General features: G+C 36.0%; 1 protein-coding gene across 1 annotated transcript; it reads left to right on the forward strand.

The window, feature by feature from the left end:
• The first annotated feature begins 20868 nt into the window (after nt 1–20868).
• Nucleotides 20869–25296, forward strand: LOC107762736 (putative receptor-like protein kinase At2g42960). Its single transcript, XM_016581120.2, has 8 exons — nt 20869–21517; nt 21956–22665; nt 22762–22866; nt 23008–23130; nt 23438–23608; nt 23718–23847; nt 23993–24202; nt 24762–25296. The coding sequence occupies exons 2-8, from the start codon at nt 22013–22015 to the stop codon at nt 24894–24896; spliced, it is 1527 nt and encodes a 508-aa protein (XP_016436606.1). The 5' UTR covers nt 20869–21517; nt 21956–22012; the 3' UTR covers nt 24897–25296.
• The last annotated feature ends 204 nt before the right edge of the window (nt 25297–25500 follow it).

Here is a 25500-nt window from a genome sequence, read left to right on the forward strand (position 1 = left end):
TGAAAACGTTGATTTAACAAAATAGAGAATTGATAGGCATTAATTGTTGTTTTTCTGTGTTTGTAAAACAATTATGGAGAAGATAAAATAACATAAATGTAAATGAAACAGAATTTAATCCGAGCCCACTGAATTCACAGTATTTCCTTAAGGAATTTAATCCCCTCCTAGTACCCAAGGTTGTGGATTATTTCCTCCCAGGATAGAACGAATTACACACTGGTGTAGCGATACTTCAAACACCAATATTTCAGCAAACACAAAATCGGTAGCAAATCACACTTACTGATACTTTATTTGTAGTTAAAACAATGCAGAAAAAAGGAGGAGAAGTCAGAAATTCGTATGGAAAAACTGAGAGAATGGACTGGTATTTATAGCCAATGTTGAGCTCAATCTGAAGAGGTGCAACTCTTCAAATCCGAAGAGGTGCCAACTGTTTCTTCAAATCTGAAGAGGTGCAAACTGTTCTTCAACTCTTCAGATTTGAAGAGGTACAAACTGTTCTTCTGAAGAGGTGCAAACTGTTTTGTAAATGTCTTTTACAAAAAGTGAAGGGCATATACTATTACGTTTGAATTTAATATTAATATTTCGTTTATAAAAACCCGGATATTTAATAACAATTCTGTTAATATTTATTATTAACAAATAAATTTGGTCAAAAAAATTAATCAATCAATCGATCATTTGACCGAATCCGAATCCGAAGCCGAAGCCGAGCCGAGCGAGCGAGCGACGACGACGGCACGAGACTTGCCTTATTCTTAACTCTTTAATAGCTAGAAGAAGTGCAATTGTATATATACCTATCTAAATCTCTTCTTCTTCCAATATGGGACAATATCCCTTTGTCAAGGAGGAAACTCAAATATTTTCAATTTCCCTCCATTTCCCATTCACCCTCTTTTAAGCTATATTTATGCTTAAAAAACCCAACCTTCCCCCACATGAATGGGGAATGGCTATATCACGGAAATATGCATGAAAAACTGTGTGATTCGCAAGCAAGGATTAATTATATCAGGATAAGTAGGTTTCCCTTTGAACTTTCCGTAGTGAACTTATGTCGGATATACTCGGTCAATCGGTAGATTTGATATCTTTGAACCGTCAAACTTTGGTGTATACCTAGACAACCATAAGTCACACAACCGACCCTTAACCGTCTTTGGCTCTCATTGTTGTGTTCATTTCAGCCATGAACACCGCCTGGTTTAATAAGTGCGTAGAGAATTGGCCTTACAAAATTCTCCTTGAAGCGGCTAACACTTCACACTTACATAGGTGATTCCTAAATATGTCATCCCGTAGATACATTATTTGATATACCCCGTATCAAATTTAGAAATCATTAAAAAGCCTTAGTGCTTTATCCTTGGTACTGAACATTATCTCATCACGAGAATGGACTAAACTTTTAGTTGACAATGTTGAACCGTCATTAATGACTTTGTTTGATCTCCTTGAACCTAGATCTCGGGATCTCCAGTCTTCTAGGTAGAGTTACCGCCACAATGGCTTGTTCTCGGCCATAGTCCCATTTCCCTCGATGATTTCTCAACTACCTCTCTAGTTAGGCCTTTTGTAAGTGGATCCGATACATTATTACTTGACTTTACATAGTCAATCGTGATAATTCCTCTAGAGAGTAATTGCCTAACGGATTTATATCTTCGTCGTATATGACGAGATTTACCGTTATACATCACGCTCCCAGCCCTTCCAATTGCAACTTGACTATCGCAATGTATGCATATTGGTGCCAACGGTTTGGGCCAAAATGGAATGTCTTCCAAGAAATTCCGGAGCCATTCAGCTTCTTCACCAGCTTTATCTAAGGCTATGAATTCAGCTTCCATTGTAGAGCGAGCAATACAAGTTTGCTTGGACGACTTCCAAGATACCGCTCCTCCACCAATAGTGAATACATATCCACTTGTGGACTTAGAATCAGTTGAACCGGTGATCCAATTTGCATCACAATATCCCTCAATCACCGCAGGATATTTACTGTAGTGCAAAGCAAAGTCCTCGGTATGTTCTAAATATCCCAAAACTCATTTCATCGCCATCCAATGAGATTGACCTGGACTTCTCGTATATCGACTCAATTTGCTTATAACACAAGCTATATCTGGTCGTGTATAATTCATGATGTACATTAAGCATCCCAACACACGAGCATAATCCAATTGTGATATACTTTGGCCTTTGTTCTTTGCTAATGCAAGATTCACGTCAATTGGAGTCTTTGCAACTTTAAACCCTAAGTGCTTGAATTTTTCAAGTACTGTATTAATATAATGAGATTGTGACAATGCTAGACCTTGAGGAATCTTATTGATCTTAATCCCTAGAATTAAATCAGCAACTCCCAAGTCCTTCATATCAAACTTGCTAGTTAGTATACGCTTAGTCGCATTTATGTTGGCAATGTCATTACTCATTATTAGCATATCATCAACATATAAACAAACAATGACTATGTGATTTGGAATATTTCTAATGTACACACATTTATCACATTCATTTATCTTAAAACCATTTGACAACAAGTCATCGATATCTTCGTGCTTTTCAACTATGTTTGCTTGACCCTTCTTCTTGTCTTTCTTTAACCCGGCATCTTCCGTTTTGTATTTCCTTTCAAGTACTATCCACAGTTGTGTTGACGTCTCCATATTACTATAGACGTTATACAGATTGTCCTCAAGTCCACTAATAACGTAATTCTTGTATAGAAAATCAGAATTCTTCCACGACTCAGTCACGAGAAAGCGTTCATTTTCTGGAGTTTCGTCGGGCAGAACAGGAACATCTTCCGTAATGAACTTCTGCAGACTTAAAATCGTCAAGTAGAAGAACATCTTTTGCTGTCAGCGCTTGAAGTCAATCTCGAAAATTTTTTCGAGTTTTTCTGCCGGTGCTAGTGCCGATTGTGTTCGGCTTGTCGATGCGTTGGCAGTTACCATAGGAACAGTCTGGTTCCCGTTGTTATTCGTCATTTCTGTAAAAGAATGACACAAACAAACGTTAAAATCATGTAGATTTTAATCTCCACTGGAGTAGAAAACCACACAGGTTTTAGTCTCTAGAAATAGTGAATATAACACAAATACAGAAAAGATTAAATTCCTTAAGCTTGTTGTTTTTCTGTATTTGTAAAATAATTATGGAGAAGATAAAATAACATAAATGTAAATGAAGCAGAATTTAATCCGAGCCCACTGAATTCACAGTATTTCCTTAAGGAATTTAATTCCCTCATAGTGCCCAAGGTTGTGGACTATTTCCTTCCAGGATAGAACGAATTACACACTGGTGTAATGATACTTCAAACACCAATGTTTCAGCGAACACAAAATCGGTAGCAAATCACACTTACTGATGCTTTGTTTGTAGTTAAAACAATGCAGAAGAAAAGAGGAGAAGTCAGAAATTTGTATGGAAAAACTGAGAGAATGGACTGGTATTTATAGCCAATGTTGAGCTTAATCTGAAGAGGTGCAACTCTTCAAATCCGAAGAGGTGCCAACTGTTTCTTCAAATCTAAAGAGGTGCAAACTGTTCTTCAATTCTTCATATTTGAAGAGATACAATTTGTTCTTCTGAAGAGGTGCAAACTGTTTTGTAAATGGCTTTTACAAAAAGTGAAGGGCATATACTATTACGTTTGAATTTAATATTAATATTCCGTTTACAAAAAACCGGATATTTAATAACAATTCTGTTAATATTTACTATTAACAAATAAACTTGGTCCAAAAAATTAATCAATCAATCGATTATTTGACCGAATCCGAAGCCGAAGCCGAAGCCAACGCGAAACTTGCCTTATTCTTAACTCTTTAATAGCTAGAAAAAGTGTAATTGTATATATACCCATCTAAATCTCTTCTTCTTCCAATATGGGACAATAACCCTTGGTCAAGGAGGAAACTCAAATATTTTCAATTTCCCTCCATTTCCCATTCACCCTCTTTTAAGCTATATTTATGCTTAAAAAACCCAACCTTCCCCCACATGAATGGGGAATGGCTATATCACGGAAATATGCATGAAAAACTGTGTGATTCGCAAGCAAGGATTAATTATATCAGGATAAGTAGGTTTCCCTTTGAACTTTCCGTAGTGAACTTATGTCGGATATACTCGGTCAATCGGTAGATTTGATATCTTTGAACCGTCAAACTTTGGTGTATACCTAGACAACCATAAGTCACACAACCGACCCTTAACCGTCTTTGGCTCTCATTGTTGTGTTCATTTCAGCCATGAACACCGCCTGGTTTAATAAGTGCGTAGAGAATTGGCCTTACAAAATTCTCCTTGAAGCGGCTAACACTTCACACTTACATAGGTGATTCCTAAACATGTCATCCCGTAGATACATTATTTGATATACCCCGTATCAAATTTAGAAATTATTAAAAAGCCTTAATGCTTTATCCTTGGTACTGAACATTATCTCATCACGAGAATGGACTAAACTTTTAGTTGACAATGTTGAACTGTCATTAATGACTTTGTTTGATCTCCTTAAACCTAGATCTTGGGATGTCCAGTCTTCTAGGTAGAGTTACCGCCACAATGGCTTGTTCTCGGCCATAGTCCCATTCCCCTCGATGATTTCTCAACTACCTCTCTAGTTAGGCCTTTTGTAAGTGGATCCGATACATTATCGTTTGACTTTACATAGTCAATCGTGATAATTCCTCTAGAGAGTAATTGCCTAACGGTTTTATGTCTTCGTCGTATATGACGTGATTTACCGCTATACATCATGCTCCCAGCCCTTCCAATTGCAGCTTGACTATCGCAATGTATGCATATTGGTGCCAACGGTTTGGGCTAAAATGGAATGTCTTCCAAGAAATTTCGGAGCCATTCAGCTTCTTCACCGGCTTTATCTAAGGCTATGAATTCAGCTTCCATTGTAGAGCGAGCAATACAAGTTTGCTTGGACGACTTTCAAGATACCGCTCCTCTACCAATAGTGAATAATATCCACTTGTGGACTTAGAATCAGTTGAACCGGTGATCCAATTTGTATCACAATATCCCTCAATCACCGCAGGATATTTACTGTAGTGCAAAGCAAAGTCCTGGGTATGCTCTAAATATCCCAAAACTCGTTTCATCGCCATCCAATGAGATTGACCTGGATTGCTCGTGTATATACTCAATTTGCTTATAGCACAAGCTATATCTGGTCGTGTACAATCTATGATGTACATTAAGCATCCCAACACACGAGCATAATCCAATTGTGATATGCTTTGGTCTTTGTTCTTTACTAATGCAAGATTCACATCAATTGGAGTCTTTGCAACTTTAAACCCTAAGTGCTTGAATTTTTCAACTACTGTATTAATATAATGAGATTGTGACAATGCTAGACCTTGAGGAATCTTATTGATCTTAATCCCTAGAATTAAATCAGCAACTCCCAAGTCCTTCATATCAAACTTGCTAGTTAGCATACGCTTAGTCGCATTTATGTTGGCAATGTCATTACTCATTATTAGCATATCATCCACATATAAGCAAACAATGACTATGTGATTTGGAATATTTTTAATGTACACACATTTATCACATTCATTTATCTTAAAACCATTTGACAACAAGTCATCGATATCTTCGTGCTTTTCAACCATGTTTGCTTGACCCTTCTTCTTGTCTTTCTTTAACCCGGCATCTTCCGTTTTGTATTTCCTTTCAAGCGCTATCCACAGTTGTATTGACGTCTCCATATTACTATAGACGTTATACAGACTGTCCTCAAGTCCACTAATAACGTAATTCTTGTATAGAAAATCAGAATGCTTCCATGACTCAGTCACGAGAAAGCGTTCATTTTCTGGAGTTTCGTCGGGCAGAACAGGAACATCTTCCGTAATGAACTTCTGCAGACTTAAAGTCGTCAAGTAGAAGAACATCTTTTGCTGTCAGCGCTTGAAGTCAATCCCGAAAATTTTTTCGGATTTTTCTGCCGGTGCTAGTGCCGGTTGTGTTCGGCTTGTCGATGCGTTGGCAGTTACCATAGGAACAGTCTGGTTACCGTTGTCTTTCGTCATTTCTGTAAAAGAATGACACAAACAAATATTAAAATCACGTAGATTTTAATCTCTACTGGAGTAGAAAACCACACAGGTTTTAGTCTCCAGAAACAGTGAATATAACACAAATACAGAAAAGATTAAATTCCTTAAGCTTGTTGTGTTTCTGTATTTATAAAATAATTATGGAGAAGATAAAATAACATAAATGTAAATGAAACAAAATTTAATCCGAACCCACTGAATTCACAGTGTTTTCTTAAGGAATTTAATCCCCTCCTAGTACCCAAGGTTGTGGATTATTTTCTCCCAGATCAAACTTGCTAGTTAGCATACGCTTAGTCGCATTTATGTTGGCAATGTTATTACTCATTATTAGCATATCATCCATATATAAGCAAATAATGACTATGTGATTTGGAACATTTTTAATGTACACACATTTATCACATTCATTTATCTTAAAACCATTTGACAATATTGTTTGGTCAAATTTCGCATGCTATTGTTTGGGTGCTTGTTTTAGTCCGTAAAGAGACTTAACAAGTCTACATACCTTCTTTTCTTTGCCAGGAACCACAAACCCTTCAGGTTGTTCCATGTAGATTTTTTCCTCCAAGTCTCCATTTAAGAAGGCCGTCTTAACGTCCATTTGATGAATTTCAAGCTCATAAACTGCAGCTAATGCTACTAACATTCGTATGAACGTAATTCTTGTAACTGGAGAGTATGTATCAAAATAATCAAGACCTTCTCGCTGTCTATACCCTTTGACTACAAGTCTTGCCTTATATTTATCAATAGTGCCATCATCTTTTAGTTTCCTCTTAAAAATCCATTTAGAACCCAAAGGTTTATTTCCAGGAGGAAGATCAACCAATTCCCATGTATGGTTATTCAATATGGATTCTATTTCACTATTGATTGCCTCTTTCCAAAACAATGATTCCGAAGAAGACATAGCTTCTTTAAATGTTCAAGGCTCATTTTCCAATAAGAAAGTCACAAAATCTGGTCCAAATGAAGTAGACGTTCTTTGACGTTTACTACGTCTTGGATCCTCCTGATTAAATGTACTTTCTTTTGTTTCTTTCCGAGGTCGTTTAGATCCTTCACCAATCGACTCACATTCCTTGTTATACGGGTATATATTTTCAAAGAATTCAGTATTATCTGATTCTATAACCGTATTATTATGAATGTCGGGATTTTCTGATTTATAAACCAGAAATCGATATGCTTTACTATTGGTCGCATATACTATGAAAACAAAATCAACCATTTTCGGTCCTATTTTTACTCTTTTGGGTTTAGGAATTTGCACTTTTACCAAACACCCCCACACTTTAAAATAATTCAAGTTGGGTTTTCTTCCTTTCTATTTTTCATATGGAATAAATTGTGTTTTGCTATGGGGTACCCGATTTAGTATCCTGTTAGCCGTAAGAACGGCTTCCCCCCACAAGTTCTGTGGCAAACCAGAACTTATCAACAATGCATTCATCATATCCTTTAATGAGCGATTCTTTCTTTCCGCAATCCCATTGGATTGGGGCATGTAAGGGGCAGTTGTTTGATGAATTATTCCATACTCTATACATATTTCTTCAAAAGGAGATTCATATTCGCCACCCCTATCACTTCTTATCATTTTAATTTTCTTGTTAAGTTGCGTTTCAACTTCATTTTTGTATTACCTGAATGCATCTATTGCTTCATCTTTACTATTAAGTAAGTAAACATAGCAATATCGAGTATTGTCATCAATAAAAGTTATGAAATACTTCTTTCCACCGCGAGATGGTATTGACTTCATGTCACAAATATCTGTGTGAATTAAGTCTAAAGGATTTGAATTCCTTTTAACTGACTTATAAGGATGTTTAAGATACTTAGATTCCACACATATTTGACATTTTGATTTGTCGCATTCAAACATAGGCAATACTTCTAAATTAATTATTTTTCTCAAGGTTTTGTAATTGACATGACCCAAACGTATATGTCATAATTCATTTGACTCAAGTAAGTAAGAAGAAGCTGAAATTTTATTATTATTCTCAATAACCATTACATTCAGCTTGAAAAGGCCCTCAGTGAGGTAACATTTTCCTACAAATATTTCATTCTTACTTATTACAACCTTATCAGATACAAAGACACACTTAAAACCATTCTTAACTAGAAGTCCAGCAGAGACTAAGTTCTTTCTAATCTTGGGAACATGAAGGACGTTGTTCAAGGTCACCACCTTACCAGAAGTCATTTTTATAAATATCTTTCCAGATCCTTCAATTTTTGCCGTTGTATAATTTCCCATAGAAAGCGTCTCTTCGGGTCGAACAAGAGCATATGTAGCAAATGCTTCTCTAATAGCATAAACATAGCGAGTGGCTCCAGAATCAATCCACCACTCCTTAGGATTTCCTACCAGGTTGCATTCAGAAAGCATAACACACAAGTCATCGATATCTTCGTGCTTTTCAACCATGTTTGCTTGACCCTTCTTCTTGTCTTTCTTTGGAGAACGACAATCTGCAGATCTGTGTCCAGATTTTCCACAGTTTTAGCAATTTACGTTGAACCGCTTCTTGCTTGGGTTGCTTTTCGGTCCATAAGCCTTCTTCCTCTTTCTATCCTCAACAATGTTTGCTCCCATTATTGTTGAGTTTCCACGTCCTTTCTTTTCAGCAGCTTTATTGTCCTCTTCGATTCTCAACCGAACAATGAGATCTTCAAGGGACATCTCCTTTCGTTTGTGTTTCAAGTAGTTTTTGAAGTCCTTCCACAAAGGAGGCAACTTTTCAATCATTGCTGCAACTTGGAACACTTCATTGATGACAAGGCCTTCAGTGAAAATTCTGTTAGTAGAAATAATATAATTAATACTTTCAACATTTGTATTAATTTGACTTATACCTTCAGCAAGGAGATCGTGAATAATCACTTGCAATTCTTGGACTTGGGTAATAACAGACTTGTTATCTACCATTTTATAGTCCAAAAATTTAGCGGCAACGAATTTTTTTAACCCGGCATCTTCCGTTTTGTATTTCCTTTCAAGCACTATCCACAGTTGCTTTGACGTCTCCATATTACTATAGACGTTATACAGATTGTCCTCTAGTCCACTAACAACGTAATTCTTGCATAGAAAATCAGAATGCTTCTACGACTCAGTCACGAGAAAGCGTTCATTTTCTGGAGTTTCGTCGGGCAGAACAAGAACATCTTCCGTAATGAACTTCTGCAGACTTAAAGTCGTCAAGTAGAAGAACATATTTTGCTGCCAGCGCTTGAAGTCAATCCCAAAAAATTTTCCGGGTTTTTCTGTCGATACTAGTGCCGGTGGTGTTCGGCTTGTCGATGCGTTGGCAGTTACCATAGGAACAGTCTGGTTCCCGATGTCGTTCGTCATTTCTGTAAAAGAATGACACAAACAAATGTTAAAATCACGTAGATTTTAATCTCCACTGGAGTAAAAAACCACACAGGTTTTAGTATCCAGAAACAGTGAATATAACACAAATACAGAAAAGATTAAATTCCTTAAGCTTGTTGTTTTTCTGTATTTGTAAAATAATTATGGAGAAGATAAAATAACATAAATATAAATGAAACAGAATTTAATCCGAGCCCACTGAATTCACAGTGTTTCCTTAAGGAATTTAATCCCCTCCTAGTACCCAAGGTTGAAGATTATTTCCTCCCAAGATAGAACGAATTACACACTGGTGTAGCGATACTTCAAACACCAATGTTTCAGCGAACACAAAATCGGTAGCAAATCACACTTACCTATACTTTGTTTGTAGTTAAAACAATGCAGAAGAAAGGAGGAGAAGTCAGAAATTCATATGGAAAAACTGAGAGAATGGACTGGTATTTATAGCCAATGTTGAGCTCAATCTGAAGAGGTGCAACTTTTCAAATCTGAAGAGGTGCAAACTGTTCTTCAACTCTTCAGATTTGAAGAGGTACAAACTGTTCTTCTGAAGAGGTGCAAACTGTTTTGTAAATATCTTTTACAAAAAGTGAAGGGCATATACTATTACGTTTGGATATAATATTAATATTCCGTTTACAAAAAATCGGATATTTAATAATAATTCTGTTAATATTTACAATTAACAAATAAATTTTGTCCAAAAAATTAATCAATCAATCGATCATTTGACCGAATCCGAATCCGAATCCAAATCCGAAGCCGAAGCCGTAGCCGAAGCCGAGCCGAGCGAGCGAGCGACGACGACGGTGCGAGACTTGTCTTCTTCTTAAATCTTTAATAGCTAGAAGAAGTACAATTGTATATATACCTACCTAAATCTCTTCCTCTTTCAATATGAGACAATATCCCTTTGTCAAGGAGGGAAACTCAAATATTTTAAATTTTCTTTCATTTCCCATTCACCCTCTTTTAAGCTATATTTATGCTTAAAAAACCCAACCTTCCCCCACATGAATGGGGAATGGCTATATCACGGAAATATGCATGAAAAACTGTGTGATTCGCAAGCAAGGATTAATTATATCAGGATAAATAGGTTTCCCTTTGAACTTTCCGTAGTGAACTCATGTCGGATATACTCGGTCAATCGGTAGATTTGATATCTTTGAACCGTCGAACTTTGGTGTATACCTAGACAATCATAAGTCACACAACTGACCCTTAACCGTCTTTGGCTCTCATTGTTGTGTTCGTTTCAGCCATGAACACCGCCTGGTTTAATAAGTGCGTAGAGAATTGGTCTTACAAAATTCTCCTTGAAGCGGCTAACACTTCACACTTACATAGGTGATTCCTAAACATGTCATCCCGTAGATACATTATTTGATATATCCCGTATCAAATTTAGAAATCATTAAAAAGCTTTAATGCTTTATCCTTGGTACTGAACATTATCTCATCACGAGAATGGACCAAACTTTTAGTTGATAATGTTGAACCGTCATTAATGACTTTGTTTGATCTCCTTGAACCTAGATCTCGGGATCTCCAGTCTTCTAGGTAGAGTTACCGCCACAATGGCTTGTTCTCGGCCATAGTCCCATTCCCCTCGATGATTTCTCAACTACCTCTCTAGTTAGGCCTTTTGTAAGTAGATCCGATACATTATTGCTTGACTTTACATAGTCAATCGTGATAATTCCTCTAGAGAGTAATTGCCTAACGGTTTTATGTCTTCGTCGTATATGACGAGATTTACCGTTATACATCACGCTCCCAGCCCTTCCAATTGCAGCTTGACTATCGCAATGTATGCATATTGGTGCCAACGGTTTGGGCCAAAATGGAATGTCTTCCAAGAAATTCCGGAGCCATTCAGCTTCTTCACCGGCTTTATCTAAGGCTATGAATTCAGCTTCCATTGTAGAGCAAGCAATACAAGTTTGCTTGGACGACTTCCAAGATACCGCTCCTCCACCAATAGTGAATACATATCCACTTGTGGACTTAGAATCAGTTGAACCGGTGATCCAATTTGCATCACAATATCCCTCAATCACCGCAGGATATTTACTGTAGTGCAAAGCAAAGTCCTGGGTATGTTCTAAATATCCCAAAACTCGTTTCATCGCCATCCAATGAGATTGACCTGGATTGCTCGTGTATCGACTCAATTTGCGTATAGCACAAGATATATATGGTCGTGTACAATTCATGATGTGCATTAAGCATCCCAACACACGAGCATAATCCAATTGTGATATGCTTTGGCCTTTGTTCTTTGCTAATGCAAGATTCACGTCAATTGGAGTCTTTACAACTTTAAACCCTAAGTGCTTGAATTTTCTAAGTACTGTCTTAATATAATGAGATTGTGAAAATGCCAGACCTTGAGGAATCTTATTGATCTTAATCCCTAGAATTAAATCAGCAACTCCCAAGTCCTTCATATCAAATTGCTAATTAGCATACGCTTAGTCGTATTTATGTTGGCAATGTCATTACTCATTATTAGCATATCATCCACATATAAGCAAATAATGACTATGTGATTTGGAATATTTTTAATGTACACACATTTATCACATTCATTTATCTTAAAACCATTTGACAACAAGTCATCGATATCTTCGTACTTTTCAACCATGTTTGCTTGACCCTTCTTCTTGTCTTTCTTTAACCCGGCATCTTCCGTTTTGTATTTCCTTTCAAGCGCTATCCACAGTTGTTTTGACATCTCCATATTACTATAGACGTTATACAGATTGTCCTCTAGTCCACTAAGAACGTAATTCTTGCATAGAAAATCAGAATGCTTCCACGACTCAGTCACGAGAAAGCGTTTATTTTCTGGAGTTTCGTCGGGCAGAACAGGAACATCTTCCGTAATGAACTTCTGCAGACTTAAAGTTGTCAAGTAGAAGAACATCTTTTGCTGTCAGCGCTTGAAGTCAATCCCGAAAAATTTTTCGGGTTTTTCTGTCGGTGCTAATGCCGGTGGTGTTCGGCTTGTCGATGCGTTGGCAGTTACCATAGGAACAGTCTGGTTCCCGTTGTCGTTCGTCATTTCTGTAAAAGAATGACACAAACAAATATTAAAATCACGTAGATTTTAATCTCTACTGGAGTAGAAAACCACACAGGTTTTAGTCTCCAGAAACAGTGAATATAACACAAATACAGAAAAGATTAAATTCCTTAAGCTTGTTGTTTTTCTGTATTTGTAAAATAATTATGGAGAAGATAAAATAACATAAATGTAAATGAAACAGAATTTAATCCGAGCCCACTGAATTCACAGTGTTTCCTTAAGAAATTTAATCCCCTCCTAGTACCCACGGTTGTGGATTATTTCCTCCCAGGATAGAACGAATTACACACTGGTGTAGCGATACTCCAAACACCAATGTTTCAGCAAACACAAAATCGGTAGCAAATCACACTTACTGATGCTTTGTTTGTAGTTAAAACAATGCAGAAGAAAGGAGGAGAAGTCAGAAATTCGTATGGAAAAACTGAGAGAATGGACTGGTATTTATAGCCAACGTTGAGCTCAATCTGAAGAGGTGCAACTCTTCAAATCCAAAGAGGTGCCAACTGTTTCTTCAAATCTGAAGAGATGCAAACTGTTCTTCAACTCTTCAGATTTGAAGAGGTACAAACTCTTCTTCTGAAGAGGTGCAAACTGTTTTGTAAATGTCTTTTACAAAAAGTGAAGGGCATATACTATTACGTTTGGATTTAATATTAATACTCCGTTTAATCAATCAATCGATCATTTGACCGAAGCCGAAGCCGAAGCCGAGCGAGGCTTGCCTTCTTCTTAACTCTTTAATAGCTAGAAGATGTGCAATTGTATATATACCTATCAAAATCTCTTCCTCTTCCAATATGGGACAATATCCCTTTGTCAAGGAGGAAAACTCAAATATTTTCAATTTCCCTCCATTTCCCATTCACCCTCTTTTAAGCTATATTTATGCTTAAAAAACCCAACATTAATTATGGGATGGGACGAGAAATGAGATACGTTACAGTTTGCATTCTTTTCTATAGGGATTCTACCATATTTTAAGATTATACGTAAAAGTTGTATAATATGAAAATTTTATTGTGGTTGTATATTATGAAATGTTGTTTGAATCTATAAGCAATTATGAAAAGTTCCCATAAAAGAGTCAGATGCAACTGACTAACTGAGAAAGCCCATTACTTGTCAATTGCTTTATTGCTACAAATAAACTAGTCCACAAATCTCATTAAACTTAGTGCAGACTGTATGTGTAAAAAGAGAAAGCAATAGAAAAGGAAGCAACAGCCTAGAGTAATGCTGCTCGGTGGGCCGGGCCTGAACCGGACCGGACCGGGCCCGCGGTCCTAACGGGCCTGGTGGGCCTGGTGGGCCGGTCCTGGGTGGGCCGGTCTTGGTGGGCCTCTGAGCCCGTCACGGGCTGGTCTCCATGGTTGAGCCCACGAGCCCGGGACCGTTTGGCCCGGGACCGGCAGGCGGGCCTGGGCCGGTCCTGGCGGGCCTGGCGGGCCCAACGGCTATTTTAAAAAAAAAAAAAAAAAAAAAAAAAAAATCAAACGGCCATATTTAAAATCTAGCCGTTTGGGCTGAAAATATGACCGTTTTTTAAGTTAAAAAAATGGCCATTTGGCCCCCAAACTTTATTTTAACCCCAAACTTTATATAATTACACTTTTCCCCATTTCTCAACTATAAATACCCCCTCATTCTTTCATTTTTATTCACCAATTCATCAATATCTCTCAATATCTCTCAATCTCTCTCAATCTCTCTACTACAATTACTTAATTTATTGTTGAAATTTCGTGAAAAATTGTGAAGTTGTTGAATTGAAGTTTTCAAGTGTTCAACGATTTTCAATTTTCAAGAAGTTGTTCGGCAATCCGGTAAACTCGTTTCAACTCTTACGTTTTTATAATATATTTTTGTGTGGTTTAGTTTGCATAATTATAATTAATATGGCATTTACTTTGAAAAAAATGTTTGGTAAAGGAAAAGATAAAACCGGTGAAAGTAGTGGCCAACCAACTACCCTTCCCCCGGCTCCCCGACCTAGAAAAGATAAGCAAGTTGAAAGTAGTCGCCAACCTAGACGTCCTCCTCCTTCCGTAATTCTTGATAGTGATCACCCTTGTTTTCAATTTACCGATAGTGAATTTTATCATAATGTTGCACCAGGTGATAGATTAGATGATGAAATTATGAATGCTCTTTATCCTAATGAAACCATCTTAGAAAATAATGAGGAAAATGAGGATGATGATGAAACTCAAGCACCGGATTTAGATGATACACCTACTAGTCCTCTTAATAACCCAAGTGATGCACCGGTCGACCCACCTGTAGAAACTCCTACTTTTAATAGAGAACCTGCTAAACGCTTAGAAACATCATTAGTTTGGAATTTTTTTACTCAAGTAAGAGAAAAAAATAAGGCTAAGTGTAAAACTTGTGGGAAATTAATGTCGCATAAATATGTAGGAGACCGTAGCGGCACAGGTAGTTTGACTAGGCACATAAAAACACACCCTAGAGATAAGGCTAGATTTTTTCAAATGAAAGCGCATCTAGAGGGGACAAGTGTAGATTCTGCGATTAACCCTAGTACAGGTTCAAATCTAGTTCAACCAGGAATTAACACTGTCACTGGAGGTATTTTATATTACGATCCAAATAGAGATCGTGAAGAATTAGCAAAGATGATTACTGTTATGTGCTTACCTTATACTTTTGCTTCTAATCCTAATTGGGTTCATTATATTAGAAGAGTGTTTAATCCTACTTATAAAGGTTGGCCTCGCGCAACAGTTAAGAGTGATATTTATAAATTCAAACATGAATATGAACAATATTTGCGTTATTTATTTACTCATATACCTAATCGGATTTCTATTACTACTGATATTGGTAGAAGTGGTAATGATTGTGATTACCTAACTGTTACAAGTCATTGGATAGATGAAGAATGGATAATGCAAAAACGCATAATTGCATATAGAATAATTAATTCGCGTCACACAGGTAAATTTATAGCTAACACTGTTGCAGATATTTGTAGATATTTTTGCTTTAGCGATAAAATAATGGCAATTTCAATGGATAATGCTTCTAGTAACACCAGTGCTATAGGCATGCTTACAACAACACTAAATCCTGCATTTACTAATATTTTCCATGTTAGATGTATTTGTCATATTTATCATTTAATTGTCGGTGATGGTATGCGAATATTAAACATAGAAATTGAAAAGGTTAGAATGGCTCTTAATTGGCTTTTTTATTCAAACCGTAGAAGTAGACTTAGAGAGTATTTTAAAAAATGTGATGAATATGGCCTTAGAGAAAGAAAGGTTCCTAAACCTTGCCCGACTAGATGGAATTGTATGTACGAAAGTTTAGTAGTAGCATATGAATATAGAAACCCAATTAATGCAACGTTTAATTCTCGGGTAGGTGGTGAAGATGATGATGAAATGCTTACCACTCAAGATTGGACTAATGTTAAAATTCTTTTAGATTTTTTAGAACATTTTCAAATTGCAACAAATGCATTTTCTGGGCAATATTATCCTACTATTTCAAACTGTTTAGTTTATATTGCAGCACTATCTGATTTGTTTGTTGAATTTAGTGAGGGTGGGGATATTTATGAACTTGCTATAAATGAAATGAAACAAAAGTTTAAAAAATATTTTTTTCCTATCCCTCCTATTTATGGTCTTGCTGCAATGCTAAATCCTACAATGAAATTGGGAGGTCCTCATTTTTGGTATTCAAATATTTATAAGGCTTTAGATCTTTCAAATGAGGAAATTGCGACACTTGCAGATGCAAAAGCTTCAATTAAGATTAACGCTCAAACAGTTTATAATGCTTATCAACTTGCCTTAGAGCATGCTAGGCCAACTATTCCAACCCCTACTTCGTCTAGCTCACAATCCTCTAAAAGAGTTGCGGGCTTAAAAGCTCTTAAATCTTGGACGGAGTTCAGGGGGTCTCAAGGTGAAAATTATGATGAAACTTCACATCTAAATGAGCTTCAAGTTTATTTGTCTCAGGGACTTGAAAAGGAGAATCCAGACGGCTCTTTTGATCTTTTGGAATGGTGGAAGGCAAGGGAAAAACATTTTCCTGTTCTTGCAAGGATGGCTCGGGATATTTTATCAATTCAAGCTTCAACTGTTGCATCAGAGAGCGCTTTCAGTCAAGCAAGACTGCAAATAGGTGATCATAGAGCGTCTATGAGGGATAGCTTGGAAAAATCAGTATTGTTTAGAGATTGGATCCGCTCGGAAAGAAGAAACTTTGGAATTGCAGAAGCACAACCGGCGATAGATGAAGCTTATGAAGAAATGATAGCGGAACTTACGGAGGATTCGGCTTCGCCCGGAAGTGGTGATGAACAAGCTTCTTTTCCACCACCACCAACGCAACCTCCTCCGAACCTTGAAGGATTTATGAGATTTGTTAGAGATAATACATAGAATAATATGTAACTTGTATTTTGGCACATCTTCCTTAGTTTTTTTCCTTCTAATGGTGGTATTAGTACCTTGTTGTGCTCATTCCATTGGGGGAAGGATGACTAAGAAAGATATGTCATTTTTTGGTAATAAAATTTATTGCTTCTACCCATGAGCTTCTTTTCGCAATATTTCTTTGTCTATACTTAGAATTATTTATATGCTACAATATATACATAATATACAATATATATACTACAAGAAAATATATTTATAAGATACAATATATACATAAGATACAATATATATACTACAAGAAAATATATAAGAGAATATATATACATAAGATACAATATAATATACTACAAGAAAATATATTATGCTACAATATATACATAATATACAATATATATACTACAAGAAAATATATAAGAGAATATATATACATAAGATACAATATAATATACTACAAGAAAATATATTATGCTACAATATATACATAATATACAATATATATACTACAAGAAAATATATTTATAAGCTACAATATATACATAAGATACAATATATATACTACAAGAAAATATATAAGAGAATATATATACATAAGATACAATATAATATACTACAAGCAAATATATAAGAGAATATATATACATAAGATACAATATAATATACTACAAGCAAATATATTATGCTACAATATATACATAATATACAATATATATACTACAAGAAAATATATTTATAAGCTACAATATATACATAATATACAATATATATACTACAAGAAAATATATAAGAGAATATATATACATAAGATACAATATATATACTACAAGAAAATATATTATGCTACAATATATACATAATATACAATATATATACTACAAGAAAATATATAAGAGAATATATATACATAAGATACAATATAATATACTACAAGAAAATATATTATGCTACAATATATACATAATATACAATATATATACTACAAGAAAATATATTTATAAGCTACAATATATACATAAGATACAATATATATACTAAAAGAAAATATATAAGAGAATATATATACATAAGATACAATATAATATCAAGAAGTGATATTTATGCATGACAATTTAGTGTTTTACTATTGTTTTGTTATTTTCTTTTTCGTCAAGCACTTTAATAATTAGATATACATATATACTACATATTAATATAGCCATGATACTACAAGAAATTGTCTTTAAAAAAAAAAAAAAAACCCGCTAGGCCCGCGAAGCCCACGAGCCCGGCCCGTTAAGCACAGGACCATGTGGGCTTAGGCCCGTCACGGGCCGGTTCCACCCATTAGGCCCACGAAGACCGGGACCGCCAGGCCCGGGACCGCCAGAGCCCGGGACCACGAAGCCCGGGACCGCGAGGCCCGGCCCGTTAGGCCCACTAAGGCCCGGGCCCGGGACAAAATACAGCCCTAGCCTAGAGTTCATTTATTAACGTTGAAACTCCACCAGTATCATTTAAATATCGGAATTTCTTCAGAAAATCATTGAGAATTTTAAGGCAGTGATACATGATATCATTATTGCAATGAACTCGATCCCAACATATAATAAACAAATAAATCGATACTGTTTGAAATGTTTTACATATCCTACTGATTAATGGCAAACACTTACGCACCCAAATATAAAAAAGAAAAGGATTAAAAAGTTAAGAGTAATTCCACGTGCCATTCATGTGGTGCACGTGCAAGGTTTTGTTACTGTGAAACAAGCTAATGAGGGTTATCCTACTTTCCCATGTGAGATGCATATGATTAGACGACTAAGTAGTGATGATAATCCATTCGGGTCAAAATTCGGGCTAAATAATAGAACCCGCCCACTGTGCCACTTTAATTAGTATAAGCACATACCCTATTCACTTAATTATTAATCAAGTTTAAAGTATGAAAAGATTAGAGAGGATTTGTCAGAAACATACTTTAATGAAAAAGTTTATGCTTCAAATCAAAGCCTCTGTTCCTCATCTAATAGTGGCTTTTTATCTCTCCTCCCATGCCATAATCATATTTAAGAAAGTCACATTTGTTCACTAAGCAAAGGCTTTTTCCAAGCCATACCCCCTCTCTCCCCGCCGGGGATTGGGGCTTGCCAAAGGAGGGTTTAGATGCTTTTTAGAAAAATGAAGATACGATTATTTGTTATTTATACTAATTCGATAAATAAATGATAATATCTATACTATCATTTAAGCATAAATTATTATTTTATTAGTTACTTAAAATATAAAAAATTAAGATAATTTAATATATCACATGCGAATAAATATTTACAATAGACATGTGTTCTTTTATATTTCTACAATCTTGGGGTTGTTTTCTTTTGGAGGGTGGGGCTATGGTGTTTATCTTGCTATTGTTAGTATTTTTTTTCTTTTCCTAATTTATCCATTATTGTATATTTTTTTAATACTATCTATCGGAAATAACTTCTCCGCATAGAGATAAAATTGCGTACATTATTATCTTAAATTTTATTTGTGAAATTATACTGAGTTTGTTGTTGTTGGTGTTGACCTCAGGTTACGGCGATGGAAGGGTGGGTGTTCTTTTATATTTCTGAGTTTTAGGGATCTTTCAATGGGAGGGAGGTTGATCTAAGTGAATTTACTAACTTACCCCTTGTGAGCCGTTGTAACAAATGTTTTAAATATACCAGGTTTTGGTCAAAGGAATAGTCATGACATCAATAATAAATCTGCGTAAGTTTGACAAATCGTTCTCATTCTTAGAAAATACTGCTACCATAATATTATACTCCAAAAGAAAGAGAAAAGATATATTGAAAATAACTACAGAATATAGTGGCAAAAATAGAAGTGGTTTTTCTTTGGGAAAGAAATATCACATCCATGGAAATCACAAATTTAGTATAATGACAGAGAAATACTCTAATAACTACAAAAAGATGAAACAAAAAGCTGTTTTGTTTAAATATAGTGTCACTACTGTGTTTGCAACTTTGCAATCTTATTACCGTGATTGTAAAAGTGAGCTAATTTTAACTTCTTTCAAAATTTAAGCCTGCTTAGAATAAGTTGTTCAAACTAATCCCCTTGTCCAAATTTAAATGAAAGATATCATTTTTTTCCTTTTCAAATTTTTGAGACATGGTTTCTAATGTTGAAATGAAGTAGAAAATTATGTTTGCTGTCATCTATACAGTTATCGTCTTTTCTTTTTACTAGACACACATGCACGATTACACGTGTCTCGAATGTTATGAAAATTTTAAATTATCAAAACAAGTACTACTAATTAATTTGTTACTGTGGGACTCTTAACAATAACAACACCTTAAATAAAATAAAAAGTTGGTCAATTTAGCTCATGAATCATGTCAAGTATTTCGTACCTTTGCTGTATTACTTAAGATGACATACATAAAATTAACATGTCGTACACAATTACAAAATCATGAGTTATAACCTAAAAGTGACCTCAAAAAATTTCTTGAAAAAAAATCAAAACTGTAGTTGTCAGACACCAGTAGGCAGTAGTAGTAGCTTATGTAGGTTGCTTAAGTACAGTGATTGCCAGCCATGTTTTGGGTGTAAAGTAGTCAATTTTAGTGAGGTGTTCATAGGGTCAGGTCATTTTTGCCTAAAAAACCTGTTTTTTTCATAGCATCAGCTGTGAAGAGAAGAGGTCAATTCTATGTGTATGTATCATTAATGACAAAATAAAGAGAACTGGTTTTAGGCTAAGGGGCAATATAGTCAAATCAAACTTGTCATTACATTAAGCTTAGATTGAGTTGACTCTCTTCCCCAAAAGAAAAAGCCCCCTCATCTTCTCTCCTTCACATTCATATGTTTTCTTTTCCACTTTTTTTGTTTTTGTTTTTGTTGGGGTTTTCACTTTTTTCATAAATTCTTTTGCCATCCAACCATAAATGCATTTCTCTCATATATTTTGCTTTTCCTTTACTGTTCTCTTTTCTCTTCTCTCTCTCAACACCACCCACCCCAAATCAAGAACCTCACCTCTCTCTCTCTCTCTCTCTCTCTCTCTCTCTCTCTCTCTCTCTCTCTCTCTCTCTCTCTCTCTCTCTCTCTCTCTCTAGCATAGATTTTCTCCATTGCAAACCAAGCTTCAACCTTTACAGCTTTCTGAGGTCCCTATTGCTTACACATTCACATTACCCACCAACCCATTTTTTTCCCACCATTAAAATAAATCTTTTTTTTCTTTCTCTCTCTGCATTTGGCCTTACAAAGATTAGATTTTTGTCTGGCCTTGTTAGAACAGCAGTTTATTCCCTTTGGTCCACTTCAGCCAAACACCCTTTAGTTTTCTCTTGGCTTTTGTGGGGTTCTTTAGTTTTCACTTCTGCATTGGCATATCTATGCGTTTTGAGTCTCTGTTGGTTCAAAAAGAGGCACTTCCTTTGCTTCTCAAAGAAGAAGATCAAGGGAGTTAATTAACTCTGGTTTCTATAGATCACTTTGTGTAAAGGTAACAACTTTATTGGATTTACATCTGGTTTCATTCTCTTACTTCAGTATTAAGTCATTCTTTCCTTTAATTTATGCCCATTTTGAAAAGATTTAAACTTGCTTTAAATTAGTGATTTTTACCTGAATTCTTGATTTGTTTCAATCAGGAAGGGGAAATGTTTTATTCTCATCAGTCACTGTTCTTAATCTAATTACTTGTATGCGCTTTTGTGGATAGTTGTATCTTGATGTCAGCTGCCACCAATTTAGTTGCCCTGTCAATGTCTTATCTTTAACTAATTGTACTTGGAAATGTAATTAATTTAGACACTACCAACTACTTTGTTTCAGTAAAGTCTTAAAAGAAGTAAAACAAAGCCACAAATTGTAGAAATGTTGATATGTGTGAGTGATGTAACTCCTCTTCACAGTGACCTAAATTGTTAGTGGGATACAGGAGGCAATGGAGTAAATCTGACTCTGGAATTTGGAGGATAAAGCAGAATTTGTGGAAATGTCTTCTGGGGACTTAAACAGTGAATTGTCTAAGAAGACATCATTTTTGGGTCTCAAACTATGGGTTGTAATGGGCTTATGTGTTGGTGTATTTATCGTCGGGATACTCTGTATGTTGTCAATATGGGTAACGTGTAGGAGGAAATCTAGGAGAACTCTGGACGGGTATTCACATTGCCAAATACCCAATGTTTCCAAGGATATAAAGGTTGACAGAGTTGGCGCTGCAAATGTCCACGATCATCCTCAAAGCTTATTTCTGACTATTAATGATAAATCAAATGAAACAACATCGGAAAAGATGCTAGTCCATTTGGGTAGAAGCAAATCAAGTGATGCTGATAATATCAGCCAATGCAGTTCAATATATCATAACGAAAGGGCTTTTAGTTCGCAGTCAGGGGAAGAGGGGAGTTCAGGGACAGTGAGGAAACAACCATCCTATGGAATTGCAATGCCTTCTCCTTTGATTGGCTTGCCAGAGATCTCACAGCTCGGGTGGGGCCACTGGTTCACGCTTAGAGATCTTGAACTTGCAACAAGTCGTTTCTCTGCAGAGAATGTGCTTGGTGAAGGTGGATATGGTGTAGTTTATAAGGGCAGATTGATCAATGGGACAGAAGTAGCTGTGAAGAAGCTCCTAAATAATCTGTGAGTATGGCTTTGAAATAATTCTACAGGTTCTGTACATTCATCTCCATGAGTGAATATTATTTACGATCTAACAATATATGAATTGCTCCACAGCGGCCAAGCGGAGAAAGAATTTCGCGTTGAAGTAGAAGCAATTGGTCATGTTAGACACAAGAATCTAGTGCGTCTTCTTGGTTATTGCATTGAAGGTGTTCACAGGTATTTCCAGATAAAACCGTGGAATTTCTTTAAGTATGTTAAAGTTTTCTGTGCTATGACTCTTTATTTCAAAATGTCTACCACCATGATTTCAGCTTAATTATGCTATTCCTTATCATTTACTTTGTTTTGGCTACAAAGGATGCTGGTTTACGAGTACGTCAATAATGGAAACTTGGAGCAGTGGCTGCATGGCGCTATGAGACAATACGGTACGCTTACATGGGAAGCCCGTATGAAGGTTCTCCTTGGTACTGCAAAAGCGTAAGTCTCATTATTAGAATCTGCTACACAGTATAATCTTTTCTCCAATTATTTCACATGGCATTCCATTTTCCTTAATAAATCTATTACTGCTGCAAACTCTTCTAACTTATTTTACTCCAAGCCATTGCCTCAATCGTTTATGTATTTTTAGTTCCTAAAAGGTAGTAGTTGCTTGTTAGTAATAGTTATAACCCTTCGCTTTTCTGGCTCTTCTTAATAGCTTTCTCTTATTTCTATTATCAGTGAAAATGAGAAACGGCAAATTATACTGCACACCTTAATGTGGAATTTGTTTTATTTGCAGGCTTGCTTACTTGCATGAAGCCATAGAACCTAAAGTAGTCCACCGAGACATAAAGTCTAGTAATATCTTGATTGATGACGAGTTCAATGCTAAGGTCTCTGATTTTGGGTTGGCAAAACTCTTGGACTCAGGAGAGAGCCACATAACCACCAGAGTCATGGGTACATTTGGGTATGAATTCTCTAGTTGAAGATGTTTTACTCCTACTCCGTCTACCTTTGCATTTGTTGAGTTGTTTCCACAATTAGATACTCAAATTTGTTTCTCACTTGAATTTCAGCTATGTGGCTCCAGAATATGCTAATACTGGAATGTTAAATGAGAAGAGCGATATTTACAGTTTTGGTGTTCTAGTGCTAGAAGCAGTCACTGGTAGAGATCCTGTGGACTACAGCCGTCCTGCTACTGAGGTACTGAGAGAGAGGGATGCGACGCATTAAATATCTTTACTAACTACACTAATAGAGAACCCAGGGTTACGTACTCCCTTTTTCTCCTGGTTGCTGTTGCTTCTTGCATTTACTAACAGGTATTTGTGTGGTTCACCTTTGGCAGGTTAATCTTGTTGAATGGCTCAAAATGATGGTCGGAAATAGAAGGGCCGAGGAAGTTGTGGATCCTAACCTTGAAGTTAGGCCTGGTACTCGTGCTTTAAAACGGGCGCTTCTGGTCGCACTGAGATGTGTTGATCCGGACTCAGAAAAGCGACCCAGAATGAGCCAAGTAGTTCGAATGCTTGAAACTGAAGAACTTCCTTATCGCGAGGTATACTCCATTTTTGACTTTCATATCTCCACTCCATATGATCTTTTGTCTTTCTTTATTTTGGCTACAACTAAAGTTTCCTTTCAAAGAACCTGAGATATCAATTATCAACCAAACCCCTTAGAATGTTTTCAAGTTACAAATAGTATTCCAAATATTTGTTAGTAAGACAATGCTTTAAGCCTGCTCTAGCTTTGCACATCCACAACGAGCAGTGTACAGTTTCTTAGCCAAATGAAAAGGAATATTGGATAATGCGGGACTGTTGCTTTTCTGTGGTGAATAGTACCACTCTTGATTTTGGTCCATGTGAACTGCTGACATAACCTCAAATAAGGTTGCAGTTATATCTTTTCACTCTGCACTATGTCCAAATTTTATCTTTTCGTTTGAATCACTAGGCATATGAACATTTTTCATATAAAATACAACTATAACACAAATTCAAGCAAGTTAAGTTCGACTATACGAATCTTCACGCCTGTCACTCTTTTAAGCTCGTTTTAATTGGGGTCGGCTATATGAATATTTCCAAATCCATGGTTGATGATTGTAACAGGACCGAAGAAACAGAAGAAGTAGAACAGCGAGCATGGAAATAGAATCAGTAAAGGAGAGTTGTTGCAGCTCAGCTGATGTGGAAAGCAAGGTGGGGAGAGCAGATAGCAGTACATCTGATACAATTCTTGGATAGGAACTTCTTGGATAGGAACTCTGACACAAAGGCACATGACTCTTAAGTGGAATGTATAATTGCATCTTAACCCCACACCCCCTTAAACACCAACCCCACATTGATATTTAAAAGCTTTTCAGTAACCCAATGAAGGATTTTCGAAGTTGGTTTCTGGAAAAGATTCCTCTGAATGACAGACGGTAATTGAATTTATGATAGGTCGGCCCACTTGGTATTTGAAGCATTGGCTCTTATTTCAGTGCTTCTCTTGGCAGCTAGCTGCATCAAAATTTGTGAGGAGTTGTTGCTGTGTCATAATACTAGTAGAGAGAGATAGAGAGAATAGAGAGAGATTGTTGATGTACAGATATATGTTTTGAGGATTATGTGTTGTCCTTTCTAAAATACATTTTGATCATCATTATTGTCTCTTTTGTGGGTTTTCTCTTGAGTATATATTTACATTGGCATGCCTCTTACAATTTACTACTAGAATTTTTTCTACTTCCCTAATGTAGTGTTCTTCATGTAGAGTATTTTCATAAAAAATGTTTTGTTGATTAGTATTAGGTATAAGAATAGGTGATGAGTATGACTTAGTGGTTTGTGAAGTGTCCGGAGA

The sequence above is a fragment of the Nicotiana tabacum genome, chromosome 2 (genome assembly GCF_000715075.1).
Source record: "Nicotiana tabacum cultivar K326 chromosome 2, ASM71507v2, whole genome shotgun sequence".
NCBI classification, from domain to species: Eukaryota; Viridiplantae; Streptophyta; class Magnoliopsida; order Solanales; family Solanaceae; genus Nicotiana; species Nicotiana tabacum.

Excerpts from the sequence above, each read along its gene's own strand:
- LOC107762736 (XM_016581120.2), top strand. The coding sequence starts at position 22,013 with ATGTCTTCTGGGGACTTAAACAGTGAATTGTCTAAGAAGACATCATTT. Across the intron at positions 22,867-23,007 it reads TGCATTGAAGGTGTTCACAG|GATGCTGGTTTACGAGTACG; the intron begins GTATTTCCAGAT and ends TTGGCTACAAAG. Across the intron at positions 23,131-23,437 it reads CTCCTTGGTACTGCAAAAGC|GCTTGCTTACTTGCATGAAG; the intron begins GTAAGTCTCATT and ends TTTTATTTGCAG.